This window comes from Ursus arctos, unplaced genomic scaffold (assembly GCF_023065955.2).
Source record: "Ursus arctos isolate Adak ecotype North America unplaced genomic scaffold, UrsArc2.0 scaffold_85, whole genome shotgun sequence".
NCBI classification, from domain to species: domain Eukaryota; kingdom Metazoa; phylum Chordata; class Mammalia; order Carnivora; family Ursidae; genus Ursus; species Ursus arctos.
This window is the reverse complement of record NW_026623106.1, coordinates 24,132-50,703: the sequence shown is the minus strand read 5'-3', so window position 1 is coordinate 50,703 and position 26,572 is coordinate 24,132. Positions and strand designations below refer to the sequence as shown.

The window sequence follows — 26,572 nt, the reverse complement described above, 5'->3', positions numbered from 1 at the left end:
ACTGTCACGTGTTCTTTGAATTCTGATTCCAAATGAATGATTTGGTGATGTTGGGTGTAAAAAAAAAAGAAAGTCAAAGAAAAACAGTAAAAATCTATTCAACACGTTCACATGATGTTCCCTAACCCTTGTAACATGAAGGACACTGTGAAGGGCATTTCCTATCTACAATAGGTTCTTTCTAACGCTCTCTTCCTGAGACCAAGGGGGGTGTTCTTTCTGGCTGCAAGGAATAAAAGCCCCAACTTGTTTCATGGGAGGTGTGTTCCTGGCGATTTGAGTTAAGGGAATTGTCATCGGCTAAGGCCATGCCAAGGATCAATTTTTCACCCAGATGTGGTGTGACAAATTTCCCAAAAATGAACAGACCATTTCAAGGTAAGATTGCTCCCTGTACTTCATCTTTTCTTATCCCTGCTGTATTTGTAACTATGGGAAATTGTATAAAACAAGATAGAGAGTTATGATAGATGGCATGTGGGATTTAATAAGAGCTGTTGGGGCACCTGGGTGGCTCAGTCGGTTAAGAGTCTGCCCTCAGCTCAGGTCAGGATCCCAAGATCCTGGGATGGAGCCCCGCATTGGGCTCCCTGCTCAGCGGGGAGTATGCTTCTCCCTCTCCCTCTGCTGTTCCCCTGCTTGTGCTCTCTCTCTCTCTGTCTCAGTCAAATAAATAAATAAATAAAATCTTTTTTAAAAAAATAATGAGATCTGTTATAATCCTGAACTAACAGGGAATTGATGACAAGGACTACAAGGTAGCAGGGAAACATCCCTGTGGGCTTTTGGAGTTGCAAATGGGCACGTGCAAAAGAACGATACATGGTTTTGGAAGATACCTTAGCAAAAAATTTGGCCATAATGGCCATGAAACATTTAATCCATGATCCAACAGTTACTCTGTACACAGATTATCCTGCCTTAACTTTGGCCAATGGCAACTATTTCAAGAAAGACCAGAGAATTGCGTAAGAGCACATCCAACAAATATGGGGATGATAGAAAGGGTTGCTTTGCCAAATCAGTTGCCCCAAATCATAAATATTAAGCACTATCAAGTTTTACTCACATTTTCAAGGGTAAAATTATGAGGTACCAGCAAAGCAACTGAGACCACCAACACTAACTGCAAGAACCTGCTTCCCACATGAGGACATGTTCTGGCACAGACGAAACATATATGGTCTCAAGTGATGTGTGAGCTCACCACACAAAGTGGAGCTGTTTGGGGTGATTTCCCATGGCTATGCTTACATAGCTCTTGGGACCAGTTCTAGGGAATGAAGCCATATTAATCCACAGATTCTAGGTTTGGTTCTCTAAATAGTTTTATACACGTCAGATACACACTCCTGAAAGCATGTCATGGAGGGACCCTCCGAACAGTCACCACCATTTGGGTGTTTACCAACTGGTTCTTCACTAGATGTTTACTAGGAAAATTGACCAGGATACATTCCTTCTTTCCTTCCTTCTTTCCTTCCTCGCTCCCTCCCTTCCTCCCTCCCTCTCTTTCCTTCCTCTTTCCCTCTCTCTCTTTCCTTCTTTTCCTTCCTTCCTTCCTTCCTTCCTTCCTTCCTTCCATCCATTCATCCATTCATTCTTCCTTCCTTCTTCCTTCCTTCCTCCCTCCCCTCCTCTCTCTCCTGCTTGCTTGGTTTCTTTCTTTTTTCTTTCTTTCTTTCTTTCTTTCTTTCTTTCTTTCTTTCTTTCTTTCTTTCTTTCTTCCTTCCTTCCTTCCTTCCTTCCTTTTTCTTTCTTTCTTTCTTTCTTTCTTTCTTTCTTTCTTTCTTTCTTTCTTTCTTTCTTTCTTTCTTCTTTCTTTCTTTCTTTCTTTCTTTCTTTCTTTCTTTCTTTCTTTCTTTCCAGGCCACCTCCACTGAAGGGAAATGAGTAGCTGCAAGGAACGCTGTTTCCCTTCTTTTCCCCACATTGCGTAGGTGTAACTTCTAAATCAGCAAGAGGCCAACTTCATTTCCCTGGGCAAAGGTATGTAAGGAAGGAAAAGTTCCTCCTTTACCCTTCAAGGTCTTCCAACTAAACTAAAAATTAAGTTTATCTGAGACATTGCATGCCTACGAAGAACTGATATTGAAATGGAGACCTTTAAAGAAATATAAAGTATTAAGGCAGTTTTTATGTATTTTAGACAAGGACACAGTACATTTCTGAGGGATGTTTGGGAGTTTTAATTTGAAGGGAGTTCTAAGCAGAATTTAGAATCTCTGCTTTAAAGTCCCTGGTGAGAAGGAAAATTTTTTACTTCTTAGTACATGAGATGCCTTTTATATACGGGAGATTGGTTTCCTGCATTCAGGAAGACAGAAGAGGGTTCGAGTGTCCTTGCACCAGTTGCTCTTCAAGTAGCTTCAATTCAAAATAATCAATATGCCACTGTGTTACATTTTGACCCATCTGACCTTGGCGCCTATGGGTACCATGGTTTCTCTCAGCATTGCTCAATACTCAGTGCCCATTTCAGAGAGAACACTAAACATATTATTCTTAGAAATTCCAAGGGGCAACCGGGTGGCTTAGTTGTTGAACCCTCTGACTCTTGATTTCAGCTCAGTTCGTGATCTCAGGGTCGTGGGAACAAGCCCCAGTTTCGGCTTCATGCTCATTGCAGTGTCAGCTTGGGATTTTTCTCCCTCTCCCTCTGCCCCCACCCTTCCTCTACTTAAATAAGGAAATAAAATCTTTAAAAAATGGAAGTTAAAAAATAAATACCATGATCTTACCTGAAACTAATGTAACACTATATGTTAAGTACACCAGAATTTTTTAAAAATTATTTTAAGGGGTGCCTGAGTGGCTCAATTCGTTAAGAGTCAGTCTCTGTCTCAGGTCAGGATCCCAGAGTCCTGGGATAAGCCCCAAGTCCAGCTCCCTGCTGGGTGGGGAGTCTGCTTCTCTCTCTCCTTCTCCCCTCCCCCACGCTCTCTCTCATGTTCTCTCTCAAATAAGTAAATAAAATATTTTTTAAAAAGCAATGAAATGGCCCTCTCTGGAATCAACCCACTTATAGGCATACTTTCTTTCTGCTGACCCCAGTGCCCCCATTTCTCTTTGTTACCTGTCTGACCTATATCCTTCCCTCAGTGATGGAGCCTGCTCAGATGTTCTGCTTAAGCTGTAGATGGGGCCAAAGAGAAGTACACATGGGCCAGAATGGGCTGCCTTCAGAATCAGTCAAGGTAAATACAGGCAGTCAGAAAGGAGCCTAAACTACCGTTAGGAATGAGCACTGGCACATATAGTGGTATGGATTTTAGGTGAGGTATTGATATCCACTTCCTTGTACAAATATGCTTAGATACAAGCATGAGACCCTCGGATCAGACAAAATACCGAAAACTGTGTCAAGTATGAAGATACTAAGTTACCAAAGTTATTCTGAGTTGTATAATTGCTTTGTCCCGTAGTCTCCCATTTCCACCTGCAGAACCTAGAAAATGTTCAACAGTCTGCAATTGCCATCAAATTCAGTCTGAGGGCACAATCATTTAAACTGTTAACCCAAACTTTCCATTTTTTTCATAACCTGTGTTGCATACCAGGGATTTCGAATGCCCAATCCCGTTTTCAGTGAGGCTGCAGTGCGGGCAGAGAGTAATGTGGTGCATCCAGGTACTCTTCCGTTTCTTGGTCTACTTCTGTACTTAGGGTGTCAACTTTTGTCTGCCAGTGGACCTCAGGCCACACACGGGAAACCCAACAAATATTAAAAGTGCAGAGTCTCTGGGTTGATCTTGGGAAAAGTCAGGCAACGTTGAGGATTCTCCAGCTCAGCATGGCTCTTGATCTGCAAGGACCGAGGTAGCTGTCCCATCCTTTCCTTAGAGGGAGTAACTCTGGATTCCTGATGCATACACCTGCGTATTTTTTATTTTTTAGTATTATTATTTTAAATTTCAGCTAGGCTCCATCACCAACATGGGCTCCAACTCATGACCCTGAGATCAAGAGTTGCACATTTTCCCCCACGGAGCCAGCCATGTGTCCCTCCAGGCACCTTTGATGGTCCGGCACACACCATGAATTTCAGGTTGGCAAAAATAGTTCAAACTCTGGGAAATGCCTCCAATCTGCTCCACTCCCTTTGGACCTATTTCCTGAGTTCCTGCTGTCTGCGAGTCCTCTTTCCCACCTACCCATAGAAGACCCTCTAGGAACCCAACCCAGATCCCCTGGGATCCCTTGTATCCTTTCTGTGTAATCTTCTCCTGCTCTCAGTGTGTTTGGGCTCCTAAAGACACCTCTGACTAGGACTGCCCTGGGGCTCTTGGAGCTCCTCTGTACCTAGTCCCAGAGAATGGGGAGTATACGTAGTATGGGACCACCAGCCCCATTTATCTCGCCTCCCCAAAGGTACTCAGCCCATCACTAACAGGTGCAGGAAGGTGAAATCCCCTTTCCTGGCCTGGGGGAGATTAACCTGTAGGTGGGGCCAAGGAGAGGAGTAGGACTGCCCTGTACACACAAGCTACCTCCAGGTTACCTCCAGGTTCTCCTGCACCTGGCAGGACAAAGCTCCCCCACGGCTGTTGCTGGAGATCACACCATACACAGCAATGAACTCAAACTGGCCACAGAGCTAAGTGTAAGAGGCAAAACAACCATTCAAGGGGCACACATAGGAGAAAATGGTCAGGAGTTTGCATTGGGCAAAGAGTTCTAAGTCACTACAGCAAGAGCACAGTATGGAAGAGAAAAGCTTGAGATGAACTTCTTTGCATCAGAAGATACCACTGAGAAAAGGAACAGAGAAGCCACTGATTAGGAGAAAATATTTGCAGATTAAATACCCAATGAGGACTCACATTCACAAGAGGCAAGAGTACTTTGAACTCACTCAATGGGCAGAAGCTACACACTTTTTAAAGCCAGTAGAACACTTGAATACACACATTACCAAAGAAGACCAATAAATGGCTCATAAGCACACAAAAAAGTAATCAACCTTATTAGTCCTCACGAAATGCCAGTAAAACCAGGTACCACTTTACACCAACTAGTGCGATTATGTTCAAAAGACAGTGCCAAGTGTTGCTGAGAATGTGGAGAAACTGGACCCTCCTATATTGCTGGTGGGAACGTAAAATAAAAGAACCGCTTTGGAAGCCACCTTGAGAGTTCTTAAGAGTGAAACACAAGCTTTCCATAGGCCCCAGCAATTCCACAACTAGAAATCTATCTGAGAGAAATAAAAACAGTTGTTCACGCAAGCCTCATTCAGAAAGATTCGGGGCAACATTATTCACAATAGGAGAAAACCTGACAGCAACACGAAGCGCCATCGACTGGTGAATGGACAAACAAAATGTGGCCTATCTGTACCATGGAATCTATTCAGCAACAAAAGGCAGAGAAATCTGGTCCAAGCAACAGCGTGGAAGAACCCTACAAGCATGCTCAGAGAAAGAAACCAGTCACCAAGAACTACGTGTTGTCTCCTTCGATTTCTGTAAACTGTCCAGAAAGGAGCACTGTATGGAGACAGAAAGCAGATCAAGGTTGCTTGGGGCTGGAGGACGGAGTGGAGATTGTCTGCAGAGGGGCTGGAGGGGGTGTGGGAAGGGGAAGGAGACTCTAAAACAAACTAGGGTACTAGCTGAACAACTGTGCTATCCTAGGGGACTTCCACAATGGGTGAACGTGATTGCATGTAAATTTCACCAAAAAGAAAAAGAAAAAGAAAAAAGGTAACAGTCCCACATCAATGGGTCCTTGTGTCCCCAGGCAAACACTCCCTGGTGAGGTGCCACATCCTGGAGTCCCAGCAGGGGTTGACTTAGAGCCTGGTTTCTGATCTCACATTGGAGTCAGGGATTCAGGGCCTATGCCTTCAGCCTCTGGCCCTGGCAGTTCCCCTGGAATCCACAAGGGGGCAGGCGACCTAAGGGAGGAGACCTCCAGGTGGCACAAGGAGACCAGGGGGCAGAAGGCAAAGACAGCGGATACCCAGCTGGCTGGAGATTTGGGGAGAAAGTGAGAGCTGCAGGACACAGGAAAGCAGCTGGCAAGATCTGGATGACTTTTTTTTTTTTTTTAACATTTCTATCTTTATTTATTTGACAAACAAAGAGAGACAACAATCAGGGGGAGCAGCAGGCAGAGGAGAGAGAGAAGCAGGCTCCCTGTGGACCAGGAAGCGCGATGGGGGGTTCCATTCCAGGACCTTAGGATCATGACCTGAGCTGAAGGCAGACGCTTAACTGACTGAGTCACCCAGGTCCCCTGGGTGGATCTTAAGTAGACTTGGTCCCCTGGGTGGGCTCTTCCCACCGACCTTTAGGTCAACAGCTAAAGGTTCCCTTTGATGCTCCCTCCTGCACTGGCACTGAGGCTCCCCTCCCCCCATCAGCGTAGGAAAAAGAGCTTGTGGCACCATTAACCTTCTCCTATGTCTAAGTCAGGGAGTTGGGACCAGGCTGGGGACCTGCCTTTTTCTGGACATCTATATAGGGCCAGCTCCTAGGTGCTGAGCCATCCCTGCAGGGGTCTAGAAGGGTCACCCTGGTCTTTCAAATTGGTGCTGGGCTTGCAAAGAATGGTTCCTGCTCATCTGTATTTCCCTGGCCTAGGCTGAGCATCCTCGTCCAAGATCAGGGGCTGCCATGACCTAACATAAGGAACCTCTGGTCTGTCACTGCTTCTCTTTGGCAAAGTCCACAGGTGGCCCGCGGTAGTGGTGGGTTGGGGGGGAGGGCATAGAATTTTACACTCTGTCAAAACATCGTCCACGGTGAGGATTTTAAAAAATGTTAAGAGGACAGAGATCACATTATATACTCGGTGGTACAGGAACAGCTCTGCATGGTGACAGAGAGTAGCTACACATCTAATGAGCATAATATAATCTGTAGAGCTGTCCAATCACTGTGTTGTCATGTGAAACTGACGTCACATGGTGTATCAACTGTAAATCAATTAAAAAAACCCTGCAGGTGAGGGGAAAACATTTGAAAAGGAACCAATAAAACTGTCATTGACTGGGGAATAACGTGGGTTTCAATTGAACAGAACAATGTGTATGCACTTAGAGGTGGAATATTTTTTTAGATAAATACAGTATAGTAGTGTCGATGTATTTTCTCTTCCTCGTGATTTTCTCAATGACATTTTCTTTAACTCACTGTGGTATAAGAATAAAGTATATGATACAAACAGCACACAAAATATGTGTGAATCAACTGTTTTGTGATCAGTAAGGCTTCAGTGGTAGTTATGTTTTGGGGGAGTCAAAAGTGACACACAGATTTTCAAGTGTGGGAATCTGTACCCCTAACCCCCAGGTTGTTCAAGAGTCAAATTGTATCTGTATTGGCAGATACCATGCCCCTATTTAGAGAAAAATCCAAACACACACACACACACACACACACACACACACACACACACACCCAGCTACTAGAGTGCATAACTTAATTCCGCAGAGTTGCAGAGCACAAGACAGACAAAATCAGGTGCTTCTATACCCTAGCAATGAACAATCCGAAAAGGGAATTAAGAAAACAATTTCATTTCCAACAGCACCCACCAGAATAGCATCTAGGAATAGTCGAGTCAAGGAGGCACAAAAGCTGTACACTGAAAACTACACAGCATTGCTGCAAGAGATTCCAGAAGACCTAAACAAGTGGAAAGACATCCTGTGCTCACCGATTGGAAGGGTTAAGGTGGTTAAGATGGCAACACCACCAACTGCAGACTCCGCAGGATTCCTTTCCAACTTTTTTCTTCTGCCTTCTCTAGTCGCCGTCAGCCCCTTGCAGTATGTTTCCTTCAGTCAGGGTGGTTTTCATCTCTTAACGTGAGATTAGATCTTTTTTTTTACATTTTCCATGAATCTGATGACTCTTTTGAACCGATGGGATGCAGTTAAAACAAACGCTTTCTGGTCCTTCTCTGGTGAGTCTCACCTTGGTGTCGGCTCTGCGTCATTTTCAGAGGAGTGATCTGTCTCCTCCAGGAGGCTCATTTCCCCTGCTTCTCTGCATACCTCAGACTGTCGGATGGAATGCCAGACACTGTGAATTTACCTTGTTGGTTGCTGGCTATTTTTGTGTTTTCTATAATATCGAGCTTTGTTCAGAGATGCATTTAAATTACTTGGGAACAGTGTGGTCATTTCTGGTGTTGCTTTAACGATTAGTTCAGTGGTCCAGAGCAGTGCTCCGTGGAGGGCTAACGATGAGCTCCCAGTACTGTGGCAAGTCCTCCCTGAGTCCTCCACCCTGTGCCTCGGGAATTAGGAGGGTTCGCCTTTTGCTCAGTCTGTCTGTGGGGCACAGGCTCTGCTCCCAGCGCTGTGTGAGCACCAGGCCCTGTTCAAAGGATGGCCGCCTGACTTGCTGGCCTTGCCTCCATGGAGGCCCTGAGCAGGACCTCACTGCACACCACCCTAGGGCCCCAACACAGCTCTGGCTAGGTGACTTTGCACAGCCCTGTCCTCCCCGTCTCTCCTCTGTCCAGGCGTCTCTCAGACCAGTGTCCTCAACTCTACGAGGTCCGCAGGGCTCCTCTTCAGCAGCCCTTCCCTCCGGTGCCTTGCTTGGAAACTCTCTGGAGGCAGTACCTTGGAGCACTTGTAGGGCTCCGCTCCCCTGGGTGTTTCCACGTGTCTGGGATGGCTGTCCTCTTTACCTGATGCCCAGGATCTTGGAAATCTGCATTTCGGGCATCTTGTGTGGTGCTGTTGCAGTGTTGCTTTGTTGCTTCAGGTAGAAGAGTAACCCAGTTCCTGTGAGTCCCTATTGGTGTGGCTCTGCTAAGAGAAAAAGTTGGAACAGGTCAGTGTAGATTCTGAACAGAGGCTTTTACTGAGTAGAGAAAAAGCCCCAGCTCTGGCGAAAGCATGAAGCCAGAAACCTCTTCCAGCTCGGAATTGCACAACAATGCAGGTACAGCTCTAAGGACAGTCTTTGCTTGAGCCCGAGAGCATGCAGAAGCCCCATGGCCCCTTGCCCAAGAGCTAGCCTGCTGCTTGGGAAACGTCTCTGGTGCCACCCCAATGGGTCCTTTGCAAGTGGACAGACTTCCCTCTTCCAAAGCCCCTCAAGGGGCGCCTAGCTGGCTCCATTGGCAGAGCACAGAACTCTGGAGCTGGTTTCGGGAGCCCAATCCCTACTTTGGGTGTAGAGATCACTTCCACAAGTAAACTTACAATAAACGAAGTAGGTCAAGCTGGACCATCTCTAGTCTCCGAAGGGTCCTCGGGAGGAAGGCTTATCTTGGTAGGCTACAACGTGGCCTCATTAAGGTCAGGAAGTCTGGGCATTGGATGAGGCTTTGTAGGGTGACTGGCCAGGTATGTGGGAAGGGCAGAAAGGAGAAGGAACACTGACCAGTGTTCCATGGGAAGTGAAAGAAAGCACTTCTGCAGGATGACAGGTCTGCAAGCCAGCTACTGTATAAGCAGAGATAGTAAAGAGCACTGGTGGGCACCTGGCACCTCGCTGCAGGAAGAACAACAGCATGAAAAACCCAACACCCAAAATGTCAGGCAAGTGAGAGCTGTGGACAGTCACTGACCACCATGCACTCTTGATGAGCAACAGCAAAAGAGAATATTACCCAACACTGAGGTCTGAAGTCTCCAGAATCCACTGCTTGGTCTGACCAGAAGACCAAACAGAACAAGACAGCAAACAAACAAACAAAAAACTTCTGTTACAGAGCTAGCACCAGGGGAGAGTGCGGATGGAGTCGCCCACTGTCACAAATTATGTAGCCGAGCTTCTGCCATTTGGGGAAGTTACAGGAGTCAGCACACCTGCAGTACAATGGGTGAGCCTCAGCCTGGGAAAACTAAATGCTTGATCATGGTATTTCTTCTGCCAGGTAAGTATGACTCCCGCTGCCACCAAACCACTCCAGCCACACCCGCCTTTCACCTTACACACAAGCTCACTCGCCTAGCCACACCCCAAAACCCTCGGCACCCACTCCTGTCCCAAGCATCCTCACCCTCCACCCAGTTCTTCCTAATACCTTGGAAACAACAGCGCTGCTACTTCTGCTACTTCCACAGCCCTGGCAATACAACCGCACAGAACCGCACCTAAACGTTGCCTGATTTACATCGGACACGCCCCGTCCGTGACGTCACGGCTCTCCTCTCAGTCGTCGCCTTCACAGTCTCCTCCACCTCCTTCCCTCCACCCTGATTTGGTTACCACTCCTCCACCCTCTCCCTGCAGCTCTGGCTCCCGACCCCTCCACACTCCCATTCAGACACACACACACACACACACACACACACACACACACACCCCTCCCCCCAGCGCCCAGCACAGGGAAGGCTGAGCCAGCCTGGGAGGAACAGAGGAAGGACTTGCCACCAGCCCTCCAAGAGCCGATACGTCTCCCCCCGCCCTCTCTCCCTCTCCTCAGAACCTGGTTTGGAGGAAACCGAGAGCGATGGCTGCACCTCAGGAGCTCAGCCTCCAAGCCAGCCGCCCCCCTCCAGGTCTGGACACCCCGGGGGTGGGGGGCCCGGGGAACAAAGGTCCGCCTCCTCTGGGCACTGGGGCTGACACCTGTTGGCAACATCCCACAGGCTGAAAACATCCCCGGGCCTGCTGCTTCACCTGGAGGGCTCCTAGGGCAGGGTCTCGGCGCCCCCTCCTGGCCGCCCGGGGTAGGCGCCCAAGGATTCCGCAGTCCAGGGCAGGGCCAGAGGAAACCATTCCTTCTACTCACTTCCTCAGGGCTGAGTTCACAGCAGGGGCTTGGTGGGGTCCCAGGCGCCCCACTCTGCCACTGCCTTCCGTCCCTCCACCGCTGGGCGCTTCCCCTTCGATGAGATTTCTGCAGTCAAAGTCGGCCTTTCGAGGGAAAAAAGCCAGGTCTGGAACACAAAGCAAAACAAGTACTCTCTGAACACACTAGTATTGGGCAATTATAGGGTCATGGATGGAGTGCGCTAGGGGTCTGATCTGCCTTTGCCTTGATTGCGCCTTGAGGTAGTGGTTTACTTTGACCGGACTGTTGAAATTAGAAAAGATTGGGGGGCGGGGAAGGGGCGTCCAACTGTACTTGTCACCTGACTTCATGGTGTGGTGGTGGGCAGGATAATGCCCCCTCCCTAGGAGGTGCCCATGCTAATGCCAGGAACCTGGGCACCCTGGAATGACAAGGGAGCCTTAACACTGGAAGAGGCAGAGAAGGAGGTCAGAAGGATGCTGTGTGAGGAGGACCCTGCCTGCTGGGGCTGGGGCTGGGGCTGGGGCTGAGGATGGAGGAGGGGCCTCTAACAGATGCAACAGGCAAAGAGACACACTGTCTTGTGAACCTAAAGAATAGACACCGCGTCGATTCGTGGGGAATAAAAGGGAAAGGCGATCTGGGACAAACCAGCTGTGGCAAAACCATATTTGAGTTCGGAGAACAAAGGGGAGGTAAGCTCTTCTTTTTGGAGCAAAGGGGTCAGTTGGGAAGGCTGTTCTAAAAGTCCATCAGGGTAAACCGTAAGTTGCAAGTGTGCTGTGTGCTGGTGTCTCCTTGGGGGACGAGGCTAGCGTTTCTTCCTCTGGCGGGGTTAGTGGGGGCGTATCCATGTGCAATGTCAAGTCCCTGTCAGGTCAGATCAGTCTCTTCCCCTTGGGGCTGCAATGCCCTAGGAGGTAAGGAGGGCAGAGGAGCTCCCTTGCTAAAACCTCCTGACTGCATGTTAGTGAGGCTTCCCCTGACCAATTTCCACCCTCTCCTAGAGCCTCCAGAAGGGAAGGTGGCCCTGTGGGCATCTGGATTTTAGTCCAGTGAGATCCTTGTTGGGACTTTGCACCCTCAGAACTGGAAGATAAAAAATGTGTTCTCTTTAGGGCGCTACATTTCTGGCGACTTGGTATCACAGGAATAGAAAACCAATGTAAGGGTCTACCTCCTTCAGCTCAGCGGTAAATAGATCTGGGGGAGGCAATAAATTCTCTACAAATTCTGCAGGTTGTCTGTCTTAGGTCTACAGGTCAAGGGCTAGTTTAATTAGTGTTTACGTGTTACGCTTAGGTACCTGCTGATGCGATGTGGGCCAGGAGCGAACGGTCAGCAAAGAACTCTTGAGGCGTCTCCGGGGCAAAAGGGTGTTGGTACTGAAGCTCCGGGATGGGACCCCTGGGCAAGAAGAGCTGCCCTGGGATTTTGAGGAGCAAATGATCATATCCTGTACATTGGGGGCGGAGGGTAGAGATAAGGAAGTTTCCAAAGGGATTTCTAGGTGTTCAAGGAGACTTCCAGGGTCCTGGAGGTCTGGCTTCTGTCCAGCAGAGGTTACTTTTTACCTCCAGCAAAGCATTACCAGTAGTGCACTTGTGAGTTCCTGGAGGACTGTCCTGCTCTGTCTAGGCTTTGTACTCATGGGCTGCAGGTGCCAAGGACATTTACTTTTCTCTACATTTCATTGGCCTTTGTTCTCCCCATCACCTGCCGTCTTTTTTCTTTCCATTCTTTTCTGTGGGACTCAGTCTCTTCCCTGCGGGGGCTCAGCAAGCTTCTTACGTGAATGATGCAAAGTGGAAGCCATTGGTGTTCACCCAGAAGGATTTTTAATTTTTAAGAGTGGGCTTTGTTCACAGGGAGGGGTAGGATAGACCTTACAGAAAGGTGAATATTGGATGATTCTCCCCTCAAAGGTCCGTTTTTGTTGCAACGAGGTCTCTTAAGGCACAGACCCACTGTTCCACCTTTCACAAAGGGTGAAATGCAACAGTTTTAGGGCTTTTCCCCAAAAGAGAGCTGTGACTGGATCCTGAGCAGAGTGAGGTTTATATGATGTCATATGCTATTGCTTTCCTAAATGTTATGTACCTCAAATGAATTTTGTAGAAGCACTATCTGTGTTGTCCATTGATTGCTGACGATCCCATCAGGGCGCACCAGCCCTGGTGGCACAGGGATGGAGGAGGAATTGCTGGGGTGCTGGCATAAGCACAGGGCAACATGGTCTCCCACTTGGTTTCCTTGTCTTCCTTTTTTTTTTTTTAAGATTTTATTTATTGGGGTGCCTGGGTGGTGCAGTCGTTAAGCATCTGCCTTTGGCTCAGGCCGTGATCCCAGTGTTCTGGGATCGAGCCCCGCATCAGGCTCCTCCTCTGGGAGCCTGCTTCTTCTTCTCCCAGTCCCCCTGCCTGTGTTCCCTCTCTTGCTGGCTGTCTCTCTCTGTCAAATAAATAAATAAAATCTTTTTTTTAAGACCTTTTTTTTTTTAAGATTTTATTTGTTTATTTGATAGACAGAGAGAGAGCACAAGGAGCCGGAGCAGGAGGTAGAGGGAGAAGGAGGCTCCCTGCTGAGAAAGCAGTCCAATGTGGGGCTGGATCCCAGGACCCTGGGATCGGGACCACGGGCTGAAGGCAGACACTTAACCCACTGAGCCACCCAGGTGCCTGCTTTCTTTGCCTTAATAGTTTACTGACATTCATCCATTCTGCTGATCGGGCCAGCGAGTTCCTCTATATGGACAGCCAAAGGCCTTCATGGAAACACTTGAACAACAGAGCATTAGGGCAGATGCGGGGTCACTCCATCCACTAGAAAAGTAGGAGGCATTGCTCCCTCAAATGGGTCTTTTCTTGGGTCTTCTTGTTACTGGTGGTCGTGGTGATGGTTGTGAGGAGAGTGTTTGAGGGTTTTGTTTGTTGTTATTGGCCGTGGTTTTAACACTTTCTAGGAAATAATTGATAGCTTAATAGTAATTCTTGGAAGGCAAAAGGACATAAGTAAGGCCACTTCCCGGGGAATATTTGCAGATCTCTATGCCAACATTTATGGAAGGACTTACACACTTTTCTTTTTCTTTCCTTTTTTCTTTCTTTCTTTCTTTCTTTCTTTCTTCCTTTCTCTTTCTTTCTTTCTTTCTTCTTTCTTTCTTTTTTTAAGATTTTATTTATTTATTCGACAGAGGGAGAGACAGGGAGAGAGGCAACACAAGCAGGGGGAGTGGGAGAGGGAGAAGCAGGCTTCCCACTGAGCAGGGAGCCTGATGCAGGCTTGATCCCAGGACCCCGGGATCATGACCTGAGCCAAAGGCATAGGCTTAATGACTGAGCCACCCAGGAGCCCCCTACACTTTCAATGAAAGGTTATCGATCAAAGTAATACAACTGGGGACGCCTGGGTGGCTCAGTTGGTTAAGTGTCTGTCTTAGGCTCAGGTCATGGTCCCAGGGTCCTGGGATCAGGCTCCCCGCAGAGCTGGAGCCTGCTTCTCCTTCCCCCTCTGACTGCCTGTCTCCTTCTTGTGTTCTCTCAGTGTCAGATAAATAAATAAAATCTTCAAAAAGAAACCTGTGTTTACACTTTTGGGTGACTGTTAGAGTACAACAGTTTTACAGCGTGGTCTGCAGCCCACCTGCATCAGAATCACAAGGGTATTAACGTAAGAAATGCAGATTTTGGGCACCCACACCAAGGAAGTCTCTTGGGATTGGGACCCAGGAAGTGCCTTCTGTGATCTCCACTGCTGATTCTAAGGCTCTCCAAATCTAAGAACCACTCTCTTATATTTTGAGATTGGGGATTTTTACAAAATGAGAGAGAAGGCAAAAGTTCTCCTTTTAAAGTTAGACTTGAAGCGTTAGACTATGACCTTCTGAGGGACAGGGTGTCTTTCCTACTCTTACACATTCAGCCTAGAGACTGGTGCCAAAATCAGAAGCAGAGCAGGTGAGGAAGAACGTTTTATCTCTTTATACACATTTTACTTTCATAGCCACCAAAGAGACTGTGTTTCATTTTCTCTAACAGATCCTGTCCACCAGTTATGCTGCCCTTGACATATTGCCATAGCAACATAGATAAATATCTATCGTACATTTATACACACGTACACACCTTCTCAAAACACTGTCAGGACACAGACTAGGCTTTCCCATAACTGGGGGCCTCTCAGGTGCCACTTCAAAATGATCGCTGGCTTGTCTTACACAGGACTTTCACTGGCCTTGGCCTGGCCATGAGCCCCAGTTCCCCAGAGAGGAGCTAGGGTGATGCGAGGGGACAGCATATTTAGACTGAGGTGGCCACACTTCAGAGAGCATAAAAGAATGGAAATAGGAGGTGCTAGGCTAAGCAGGAGATGGCATGTGGGAAGCCACCACTTTCACCACGTGGATCCAAAGCACTCAGGAGCCCCGGTGTAGACTGACGCCCAGGCTGACGGTGGCCCGGCTAAGCTGGCCCCAGCGAAGCGTGGATCTGGGGGTGGTGCGGGCTGAGCCCCACTGGCCCTCAGGCCACTGCTGTCACTCGTGGGCTTCAGAGTGGGCCCAGGAGCTCCGTGTGGAGACCAGGTGTCCCATCTGTAGGAAGCAGGGTCCTGTGTCCCCCGAGCTGGCCATCTGAGGACAGGCGCTAGAGCGAGAAATGGCCATTTGCAGTTCCCAGCCCAGTGTGGTGCTTAGAAGCAGTGTCACGAGCTCCTCTACAAATCCTGCGTGTTTTGCTCAGGGCTGGGCTGAGCAGACCCTGGCGGATGCTTTTCCTCAGCCGCAGGAGAGGCTGTCTGCCCTTCACCCTCCTCCACCAGGCTGGCCTCTGACTCCTCCTGGACACTCCAGCAGGTGTGGAGAAGTGGGGTCCAGGTCTCCTCAACAGATTGGGGTCTGCACAAAAGGGGGGCAGGCCCAGCCTTCCTGCTATTTGAAGGACCTCTGGTGGCTCCTCTTCTTGCGTGGCTCGTGGAAGGCAAGGGTCACAAGACTGCGGTGCAGGGCAGGGCCCTTAAGAACTTCACCTGGAGACAAAAATGCAACAAGGTGAGAGGCTACTGTCAGGCCCTGCTGGTGGCTCCCAGAGCTGCAGTGAGCAGTGGGCGGTGGCAGAGCCAGGAGCTCAAGGAGAGCCTGTCAGGAGGATGTGCCCAGGGGAAGGGGTGCAGTCCTGAGGAGCCACTGGTGCCACCAGGTGAGAAGGAAAGTTCCCCACCACGTCGGGCGGGTGACGGCCCTGCTCAGAGCCACTGCACACGAGGTGCCCGCATCCCACACGCCCTCTTCAGGGGCCAGGTCACTCCCCAGTTCACTCAGAGCAAAATGATGGCTTCTGTGACCTCCCAGGAACCGAAGCGCTTAGTATGAAACATGCCCACGTAGAAGCAGCCTGTTGCAGGAAGGAGAGGACATTGTACAGGGAAGTCCCCTGTTAAGTTCATGTCCCCCTTACTTGATGTGGAGAGGGAGGGGCCCAGGCAGCAGCGAGCTCAGAGACTCCCTGCGTCTAGTGCCACCTCTTTCAGATGAGGGGTGGTGGGCTCATCGTCCCTGAGGGGTCAGCCACAGGGTCGGTTAGTGACAAGCCCGGGATTAGAACCCAGGCCTCAGGCCCTTTCCATTGGTCTCTGGGAAGTGCAGAGGAAACTTCCAAACACAGGGAAGCCAGTGGGTGTGTGGGGCTGTTGGGTTACCTTTGCTGGGACAGGAATAAGGCTTTACAGAGGCCATCTTGTAAGTGTTCTTCTAAAGAGGCTCAGGAAAGAAAGGAATCATCAGAGAAGAACAAAAGGGAATTAGCCCCCCCCCCACAAAAAAAAAAAAAAAAGAAAGAAAAGGAGGGTGAAGGCATGGTCCGACCCGTTTTCACGCTGTGGGATCAACACGCTCTCAGGTTACATGAGGAACATTCCCAGGAATAGGCCCAACTGCTTAGGGCAGAGCTTTAAAATCCAAGTGAAAGGCTTGGTTTCTTTCTTTATTCTTTTGAAAGAAATCTCCATGCCCAGCGAGAAGCCCAACACAAGGCTTGAACCCACAACCATGAGATCAAGACCTGAGCCAAGATCAAGCAGATGCTCAACTGCCTGAGCCCCCCAGGTGGACCGAAAGGTTTAGTTTCTGATTTATAAGCTATTTGCTACACTTCAGCTTACTGCTAGGGAAAGTGTTAGTATTATACGTAAACGTACAGAACACCTGCCATACAGATAGAATGTTTCCCTTCAAGTTTCATTTTTATTTATTATCAAATTCTCCTTTAGGTCAAGAAGACCCAGTGGTTTTCTTTGGAGAAAGATGTGTGAAAATTGAATTGCTCTTCTCTGAGTGTGCAGTAGAATCAACCAATAAGATTGCATCTCGGGTTTATTTTTTCCTGAACTGAAAAGTGCTACAGGAGACACTAGAGCTGGCCAGAGAGACCCTTTCCTGGAAGGTAATTCAGAGGCGGACTCCCCATGTCTTCTGATCTTGGGAATCTACTCACTTGCTTTCCTCGGACTCCTGACTTGGCCTAAAGGAGGGAAGAAGTGGGGTGAGGAGAGAAGAGGGTGATGATGTGACAGGGAGATGAGATGGCAGGGGAGGGACTGGGATGGAGAGGGGATGGGGAGCGAAGCAGAAGGACACTTAATGAGGACCCGAGTCCTAGGAGTGGACCAGAAATCTTCTCTTGGAAGGTCAGAGTGGGTCGGTGATATTCGCAGACTCTGAAGACAGGTGGAGTTGGATTTGGGCTGGGGTCTCTGGTGGGTGCAGTGGTCTCCTTACCTCCAAATTAGTCCTTGCTTTCTTCAAAACATCATGTGTCCTGGTCGCTGAAACAATAAAACAGCCCAACAGGCAGCAGTGACCAGCTGGGCCCATACTTGCCTGGTGTGTTCTAAAGTGTGTCTTATTGGCCGCTCAGCTCAGGGTCTCCTGCTGCCTCCATGCGCCCCTCCCTCTGCATCCACAATTACTCAGGGCACAGGAGGTTTGGCGACATGACATCAGTGTGCACCCCCCACCTCCAGTCTGTCGGGTCACCATCCATCTGTAGCACAAGTGGGCAGTCTGGAAGTTCCCCCCCTTCCCCAATTTCCTCTCCCATCCCCTGGCTCGGGGGCACCCACACTGGCTGAAGACGAACTGCTCCATGCTCTCCTTCTGCTGGTTGGCAGTCTTCAGACGCTCTGCTGTGCTCTGAAGGAGACTCTCCTGTTTGGACAGTTTGGTTCTCAGTTCCAGAAGTTCCCTTCTCATGGACTGTCCCTGGGGAAGGGAAACAGGCTGTCAAAGGTCAGAAGGCCTAAAGCACCCCATGCTCTGTGGCTCTTGAAAGTCACAAGTGGGATTCTACAATGTTCTGCACTATTTCTGGACTGGAGTCCCTCCATGAAAGCCTCTAAAACCCTCCAGCTGAGGCCAGCTTAGAATGAGGCCATTCGGTCGGAACACGGAGAACCTGGGAGCCCCCATGCAGAGGGACACAGGCCTCCACTCCTGTTGCGGAAGAGAACCTGACTCCAGGGCAGCACCAGGACTCCCAGCGGTGGAACAAGAGCTCACATGTAGTGCCCCATTAGTTCTAGCACCCTGGCATCACAGATCAGACTTCTAGCTGGGAATGTTATGCCTGGGGAGACAGTCTGCCATGTTGTAAATCTTGGGACCAATTTCAAGATGGCAAAACAACCTCTCCCTTGGAACTGGCATAGTTTGGGCCCATACGGTGTCAGTAACTTTAATCTGGCCTAGAATTCTGGGGGTGGGGGTGTGGAGGGGGAGGAGGGCAGATTGAGAAAACTTCCTGTCCAGGCTCCCACCAACCAGAGTCCAGGCCTCATATCTGAGAGCACCTGATGGGTGGGGAGGCTGACTCTCCCAGGCCTGGCCCCAAGATGTGGAGGGAAGCTGTGTGTTGGGATGCAGTGGGTGGCTAAAGGAGGCTGGTCATCTCATGGTGACATTCTGTGGGGGTGACATAGGGGGAAAGGACATGTTAACACTTTCACAGGTCCCTAAATTTTTCAGCTCAGCTAAGTTCAGAAAGTGAAAGAACCTGAACATTCCTGGTGGCCAGGGTTCTCATGTGTCTTCCCTCTCCATATTCTGTCCTTCCCTCATTGCTGGGGGTGGGAGAAGGGATGTCATCAGAGCTGTACTGCCAGCCGCCAGCATGGATGACAGGTCTTCCTCTGGGAACAGTCCCCTGAGGCCCCTCTGTCCCAACTCAACTCTCTGGCTCCTGACCTTTAGGACTTGTGGGACGGAGGAGGCAGAATGGCATTTGGGGCAGAAGCGGTGAAGGAGGCTGCCACTCACCGTGTTGCCAGACAGGGCAGGGCTCGGGGAGCTTGGCAGGGCTGCTCGCCAGAACATGGTGAGGAGGGAGGCTGACTCCTCCAGCGTGTGCAGCAGGGCCTGGGCACTGCTCCCAAGTTCATGGATGCCTTCGCTGCCCGGCACCTGGGAGAAGGGGGAGATAGCCCTGGACACCACCGAGGCTGAGAGATCACTCTCTCCCACCCCCACCCCCCGCTCCCACAGCACAGGGCTCAGGTTTCCTTGGTGAGTGAGGCACAGGCATGGGCCTGCTTGACCCTGTGAAACCCTTTTTTAACCTGGAAGCCCAAGATCTCCACCTCAGCAGTGACCTCCAACTTGCAAGAATCACTAGATTCTGGCTTCTCTCATACTCTCCGTAAGCTTCTAGTCCTACTCCATGCTCTCAAGTCTACGGTCCCTGATTTTTGCACTGGCACTCCCATGCAAATCTCTAAATCCTACTTTCTGCTTCAACTGGGCTGAACCATTTGTAGCTCCAAGGACTGAGAAGCCATTCCCTTTACCTGGAACGCTCTCCTCCATCACTCAGAGCCTGCATGTCCCCCTAGTGGTTCCTCTAAGGACTCTGGGACTTTCCTGGCCTGGCACAATGACCCCTTTCTGTGTCTGTGCACTCACAACTCGGAGGATGGCTTCTGGTACTAAGCCCAGACCCCTGTTGCCCTTATTTCCTTGGATGTGTGGGCTTCTCTCTGGAGTGGGGGCTTTTGGGGACAGGGCTGTCCCTGCATGTCCATGCATCTCCAGTGGCTCAGCACAGCAGCTGGTAGCTGTTCTCTGAGTGGGGAAATACTCTGAGAAGGCATGCTGCCCACTTGTCTTCCCTGCTCAGTCTGCACAGAGAAATCCCATGGCTGCCAGGCTTCTCAGCCCTTCCAAAACATGGGGTTCATCTGGATGCAAATCTTGAATTTCCAGCCACATGATTAAGTGACTTTACTCTGCCCATTGATGACCATGTGCCGGGGTGACGGGACCAGATAATAAGTGACCAAAGGGTACTCAGAAGAGCACGACACATAAGCCAATACTCAGCAAATGCTCTACATATGAGGATGACAATGCTCCTCAGGCTTTTCTGTGTTTCTGAGAGCAAATAACAGTTAGAGCAGAGTGGACAGAGAAAACAGGAGATGGAGAACAAGGGCCTGGCTGGGCGTAAGCAGAAGATGTAGCCTCAGCTGTGGGAGATGGCCAGTGGGAGAAGAAGCTACAATCAGAAGGAGAAAGGGCACAAGGAAAAGGAGCCCCTAAGACCTACAGCGTGATTACCTCTGTGCCCTGAGTTTCCAGGCCAGGGAAGGTGCAGGCTGATCTCACAAGAGCTGCTATCTTTTTGATCAGCAGTTTGCCCTCCCGTATCTGCTGTCTTAGGGCACTATAGTCATCAATGTGGCCAATGACATGGCGGCCATGCTTATTGGCAAAGGAGCCATCAGTAGCTTCGCCCTCCAGCTTGGGAGGGTTCTTCATTACTGGAGAAGCCACCAAATCCAGCTCTGAAAAACAAAACCAGAACAACGTAGAATCCACAGTGATAAGCATACCCTCAGTCCACTTCATTCTAAAATAGACATCAAATAGTGAAAGAGGCCAGGAACAGGAAAGGCACTCTGGGAAAGTACAAGCAAGGTGTGAAGTCCATAGATTGCTGGGTTCTATGTTTTTATAATCTTTCTTACATCATCTCATAATGACAAAATTGCCAGGAGGCAAATTTTATCCTTACTGACAAATGAAATATCCAGGACAAATATTATTTTAATAAAAAAATTTTAATTTCCGGTTAAGAAGACACAGAAAGAAATTAATTAAGCTGGACACAGAGAGCACTTCCAAGGAGGGAGAGATCACTGGGCAATGAAGCACAACAGAGCAATAGGAAAACCACAGGAGGAAGAATAATGGCAAGAAAGGTGGCCACAGAAGGTGCAATGAGTAGGGCTAAAGACCTTGGGACCCAGGGAGAAAAATGTCTACAATCAGATAATGTGTCCATTAGTAACCAAAGGTTACTTGCATTGGTAATTTTTCATCATCAGTCCCTGAATCGTTCAGTTGCCATATTTACCATTTGTCCTATTGAAAGTGGCGGTCTCTGAGCCAGGAGCAGCAGGAGAAAGGCTGGGGAACACGAGCGCTGGAGAATTCAGGCCAACATCTCGGACTGGAGGGGAAGCAATGGAGTCTAGGGCATAAAGACAAGAACAATTTTCAGCAACCCTGGAACACTGCTCACCAAGCCCATGCACAGCTTAGTCTTCACCAGCAGAGATCTAAGGCAGCGTGGTTTGTCTCCTACACAATCATCACTCCCAGACCGTGATTGTAAGCAACAGCAAACACATCCCTTAGCTTGGAACAAACACATGTTCCTTTAACGGAAGCGTGTTCCATGAGAAGCGACTTTTGGTTTGAAAAATTATTAGGTGCATTTTTCTAACCTGCATTTTGAATATAATTATGTGTGCAATTTCTAATACAATGCCTTGTAACTAAATATAAATATGCATACCATGAGGTGGAGAACAAAGGCAAAAGGAAATGTAGATAAAGTTAAATTTCCTTATAACCTACAACCCATTGACAAATACTTGAGGCAGGCAGAGTAAGACATTACTTCAGGAACTCCCAACTGTCTTAATGACCTACTAGAGGGAAAAACAGTCCTAGCTTGACAACAGCCAGGCTTCCAGTATCCCATGAGTCTTCTTTAGCATATTAAAGTCCTTTTGGAAACTTCCCTTTGCCTGTACCTCCCCCAACTCCAAAGCATGTAATCAATGGCTCCTCACCACCCCAGTGTAGTTCTTTCTGCCCATAGGTCCTGTCCCTGTGCTATAATAAAAACACCTTTTCGCACCGAAAATGTCTCAAGACATTCTTTCTTGGCCGTCAGCTCTGAACCCCAATATTTCCACATCACATATGTGGGTATATGTGTCAAAAATACTGAATCAAAGGATGAATGGACTTGTGGACAATTAAACTAGCATTCCAATCACCATTCTGATGAGTTAGTGCTGGAAAAAATGTAGTAGGAGGAGAAGAGTAGAGACAGAGGGCGTGGAGGGTTAGAGACGTCCCCCTGCAGACCAGGTAGCAATACCAAGACCTGGTATTGGAAAATACCAGAGAAGACAGGAACAATCCCGCCCAGGCAAAGGTGGCTTAGAACCAGCTCTCCAGCTCAGGCCTCTCTGGTGGGCGAGGAACAGGAGCAGTGGCGGAGTCACTGGGGCTGAGTCCTGTCTGGGGTCGTGGGGACGCAGTGAAAAGGGAAAGCCGGGTAGGATGGCAGAGCAGGGAGTCCTAAGTGAACACTACAAGCATCACGGCAGCCCGGGTGGAGCCTGGCATCCACCTATTGTGGTCGAGCAGTTTCTATGGGCCACAGTCCATGGGACACTTTCTTATCTAATGACCACAACACTGGATCTTGGGAGCCTCACATCATTTGACAAGTGAGGTCATTGTCTAATCAATGACAATCTAGCAGGACCAGGGGGACAAACTAAGATTAACATGCCCAGGAAAAGCAGGCATGAACGCGTTTGAAACTCCGCTTTAGATAATCCTGAGCAGAAATGCCTCCTATTGAAACACAATTGAAAATAGGGCTCTGGAGGTGAGAGGAGATGGTGAATTAAAAAAAGAAAAGAAAGAGGAAGTTGAAATGAGTGTGTCAAGATGGGGGGGCAGTATTAACATTCAGACTGAAGCTAGGTGAAGGGGGCTGGATGAAGGACTTTGAGAAGAGAGGAAGAGAGCAGGCAAGGCAGTATCTGGAAGGACTGACAAAGAGGGCAGGGAAGGGGATGACAGCCAAGGGGAATAAACGAGGCTGTCCTCCCTCCCCCCCTGCTTTCCACAGCCAGCACCGCCTCCAGGACAGGAACAGTTTCCACTCAGCTGAGTTCCCCTCAAATCAGGGAATGGGAATCTGGAAGGCCAGCGAGACCGAGACAGAGCAAGAGCATAGTGAGGAGGAGGGACAGGGGCTGGAAACCAAAACATCTGGTTTGAATCCTGGGTTGGTGTCTTAGCTGCTGCAAACTTTAGTGTCCTGGTTAATGTCTCAAGGCCGAAGTTTTCCCACATTGAAATACCGAGAATAAAACCTCCCTTACCTCGGATAAAACAGTTTGAAAAATTGTTTGAAAATTCATGGTAAATTGTAAAGCACTCCACAAATACAAGGAATAGATATTAACATACACAGCTATTAACTGTTGAGCCATCCTTATCGTGTCAGACACTTGTAAATTATTTCACTTAATGCTCCAAATGACCATACAACATCTATATGATTATTATCCTCACCCTGAAGATGAGGAAAGTAAGGCTTAAGTACCTGAGACTTCAAACACCTTGCCCAAGGCAAGCAACCTATATGCCCAGACTCCGAATCTGGAGCCCAAGCCAGCTGTGACCCAAAATTTGCCCTCTCACCCGAGGCTGTAGATTGAAAGGCCTCCGATTTCACCCTGACCCTAAGGAGCGTGGAAGAGGGAAGACAGTCCCTTCCACCACAGACATCCTGGCCACCACCCCACTGGCTACGGGCTTCCTGGTCCCGTTGTCCTTCCTACCTTGGAAGACTGGTTGCTTGTTTCCGGGGTCCTCCTGGTTGGCGGAAGAGGGGCTGAGGCTGGCTTTGCTCCCCTCGCCCTCCAACTGCTGCTCCAGCTGCAGTCGCAGACAGTTGTTCACCTGGATGCTTCGCTCCAGCTGCCCTCGCAAAGTTCGAATCTCTGCCACAGGTGGCTCAAGTCACTGCTTAAAGGGACCTGGTGACAGGCATCCCGGGTGGAAGCTGAAAGAAGAGAGAGGTGGGGCCTGGTGGCTCGGATCCAAGCTTTTCCAAGCATTGGTCAGAACACTCCGCTGGGACATTCCACTGGCCTCTCAGGGTCCCAGGCAACACACCTGGGATAGAGCTGCCACTTTCCCTGTGTGGGGCCTGGCGCACACTGAGTGAGATACCACACACTGGAATTGCCCCGAGGCTCACCTGCATCTAGAGAGCCTTTGATGAGAAGATGGGGTCAAGGCCTATTAGTATTCTACTTCCACGGTAACCCTAGTCCTACAGGCCCGAGAGCAAGGTCTTCCGAGATAGGGGGTCAGCACTGGACTAGAGAAGGGCAGGGGATGAGGGAGAAGGACAGTTGATGCCCCCATGTTCAGGAGTCCCCACGGAGAGGAGACGAAGGCACCAGGCCTTTGGCAGCGTGTAGGAACGGGAGTCTCCACTAGAGGCCAGGGTCACAACTCACTGAATTGTTCCACTTCACCATGTTTTTTTTACCTCCATTTGCCACACACAGTCTGTTTCTTCATACTGGGAATGAAGAGAGCTAAGAAATACTCTACAAGACCATATATCTTTTCTGAAATCTTGAAGCCAAATGTATTTCAAAAAGTAGAATTTGTTCTGGCATTTAGGAAGGCAGCAGGATCCGTATGCCATCTATCATGTAGCACACGCACCGGGATGCACCTGGGCCACAGGCCTTTAGTCAAATACAGTCCTATTTCTGTGATGAGCTGGGTGAACGTTATCACTGAGCGGGGTAAGTGACGGCTGTGAATACCCTTCTGGTCAGTTCAGACAGCTTTTGTGACCAAATGAGTATATGAAAGAGATATCACAGAATTCATGGTTCTCATGCCATTATAGAATTAAGGATAAGACACCATGGGGCTTTAGTGGTAGTAGTTTTGAAATGACTCCTAAAACACCTATAAGAAAGGAGAAAGGCATGAAAGAAAATGTAGTCAGGATAAAGTGGTTTCTAGACACTAACCCCAAAGCTCCATGAAGCTCCTTCCTGTTTCTTTCCCTATATCCAAATTCTCACAAAGTTTTGCTTATTTTTAAAAAATGTTGTCCATCTATCCATTCCTCTTTATCTTCCCAACAGCACCTTGGATCAGAGTCTCCTCACGTAAATGCCCTATAACTGCACCCATTCAGTGGTTTCCCTGATTCGAATGTCTCCTGACTCCAGCGTGTCCCAATAGTCCTACCATCTGACAGTTCTGCTCCCATCAAGTACCTATTTTGCTTGGAAAAACGTACTCATTTTCCATGGCTTGCAAACTTTCATCGTACTTCGTAGGTCCTCTATATGCTGGCGGCTGTCTCGTCAACTGACCTGACTTCTCACACTCCCTGTTACAAAGCTCTCCCACAGGCAGGTTGGACCCGACGCTCCCAGGAGCCCAAGTACGCTATTCTCTCAGTCTGCGGTAAGCCTAATACTTCTTCAAGTTCTAGTTCACCTTCTCATCAGCAAATTAGGAAATCCAATCAGGTTTTCTGAAAATTCAAATTTGGCTGAATACAGAAAATTCCATACTACTTAAGGAATTTTTAAACATATGATCAAAAAAAATTACAATTGAAAGGCTTAGAGAGCTAACATCCCATCCAAAGCAAGAGCTGCTTCTATGGGATCCTTGACAAGTCATCCTTTTCTATCTAAAGGAGGCTTGGATGGGAAGCTTATTCCTTCACAAACTAGCAATCCATCACTCGAAGGCTCTAGTGGTAAGGAAGGCTTAATTATTAAGTCCAAATTCCACTGCCCTTCATCCTTTGACCCTTGTTCAGCCTTCTAAAGGGACACCAAACACATCAGCTCTTTTTCACCTGATAATTGTTCAAATATTTAAAGCCAGTTCTCATTTCCTTGTGATCTTTTCCAGGCCTAAAATTGTTTAGTTTCTTTCACAGTTGAAGATTTCTGGTCCCTTGGCATGGCAGGGACCTCCTTCACTAGGGTCCCTGGTTTGCCAGTGTCTCTTTTACAAGATGGTGCCCCACAATCTAACAATATTTCCAACATGGTCTCTCCATATGGACACCACTCTTACCTTACTGCGGTCTCAAGTTGAATTGCCTTTTGTAGCAACCTTTGCCTACAAGTTCTTTGTCCCAGTGGGTTTTTAACTAACTCCACATCCTCAAGCCCACGAATGGCTCAGGCCTCCCCATCCCTTACCTCTACCACTGATATTTTTAACCAAGCTCAGGGTTGTTTTTTGTTTTATCTTTTCTAAATTTCATCATATTGACTTCAATCCTCAGTTCCAGCCTGGTTGGAGTTATTAACTTGATGTTTAGAATACCCCCCCCCCCATTTGAACAACAAGGGGGAAATAGAAGCAGATTTTCCAACATTAGAGCAGTATTTTAGCAGGTGGCAAAAGTCCTCAATATAACAGTTTAAAATTTCAATCCAGTCTTGAAATTTAGATCCTATTAGAGGCATTTCTGTAAATTGTTTTGCATCTTTTAATTTTCTCCCTGGGGGAGAAAATGTGTCAGGGTGGGAGCTGGTTGCCTGCTGTACTGGCTGCATGGGTGGCCAATATGATTATTCACAATATTCCAGACCTTCTCACATGATGGTGCCGTCAGGACAGTTCTCTGAATTAAAAATAAAAATCACTGTATAATTTGGACTTCGATCAACTTTTCTCTGGCCATCTAGGTAGGTAGAGTTGGACTCTTGTGGCCTA

The 26,572-nt window shown here is 48.5% G+C and overlaps 1 protein-coding gene and 1 non-coding gene across 2 annotated transcripts in view; both read right to left on the bottom strand.

Annotated features, from left to right (window-relative positions):
- Positions 1 to 9,692: 9,692 nt before the first annotated feature.
- LOC125281925 (U1 spliceosomal RNA) lies at positions 9,693 to 9,854 on the bottom strand. The gene has a single exon (XR_007189006.1). It is a non-coding gene; the product is annotated as a U1 spliceosomal RNA (small nuclear RNA).
- Positions 9,855 to 14,675: 4,821 nt separating this feature from the next.
- Positions 14,676 to 26,572, bottom strand: part of LOC113249473 (myomegalin-like) — a 35,942-nt gene continuing 24,045 nt past the window's right edge. The window contains 8 exon segments of the mRNA XM_057309490.1: positions 14,676 to 15,735; positions 17,483 to 17,529; positions 17,827 to 17,965; positions 19,019 to 19,162; positions 20,315 to 20,541; positions 21,114 to 21,230; positions 23,635 to 23,805; positions 23,808 to 23,858. Of these exon segments, the coding sequence (XP_057165473.1) occupies positions 15,694 to 15,735; positions 17,483 to 17,529; positions 17,827 to 17,965; positions 19,019 to 19,162; positions 20,315 to 20,541; positions 21,114 to 21,230; positions 23,635 to 23,805; positions 23,808 to 23,858 (938 nt within the window). The 3' untranslated portion in view covers positions 14,676 to 15,693.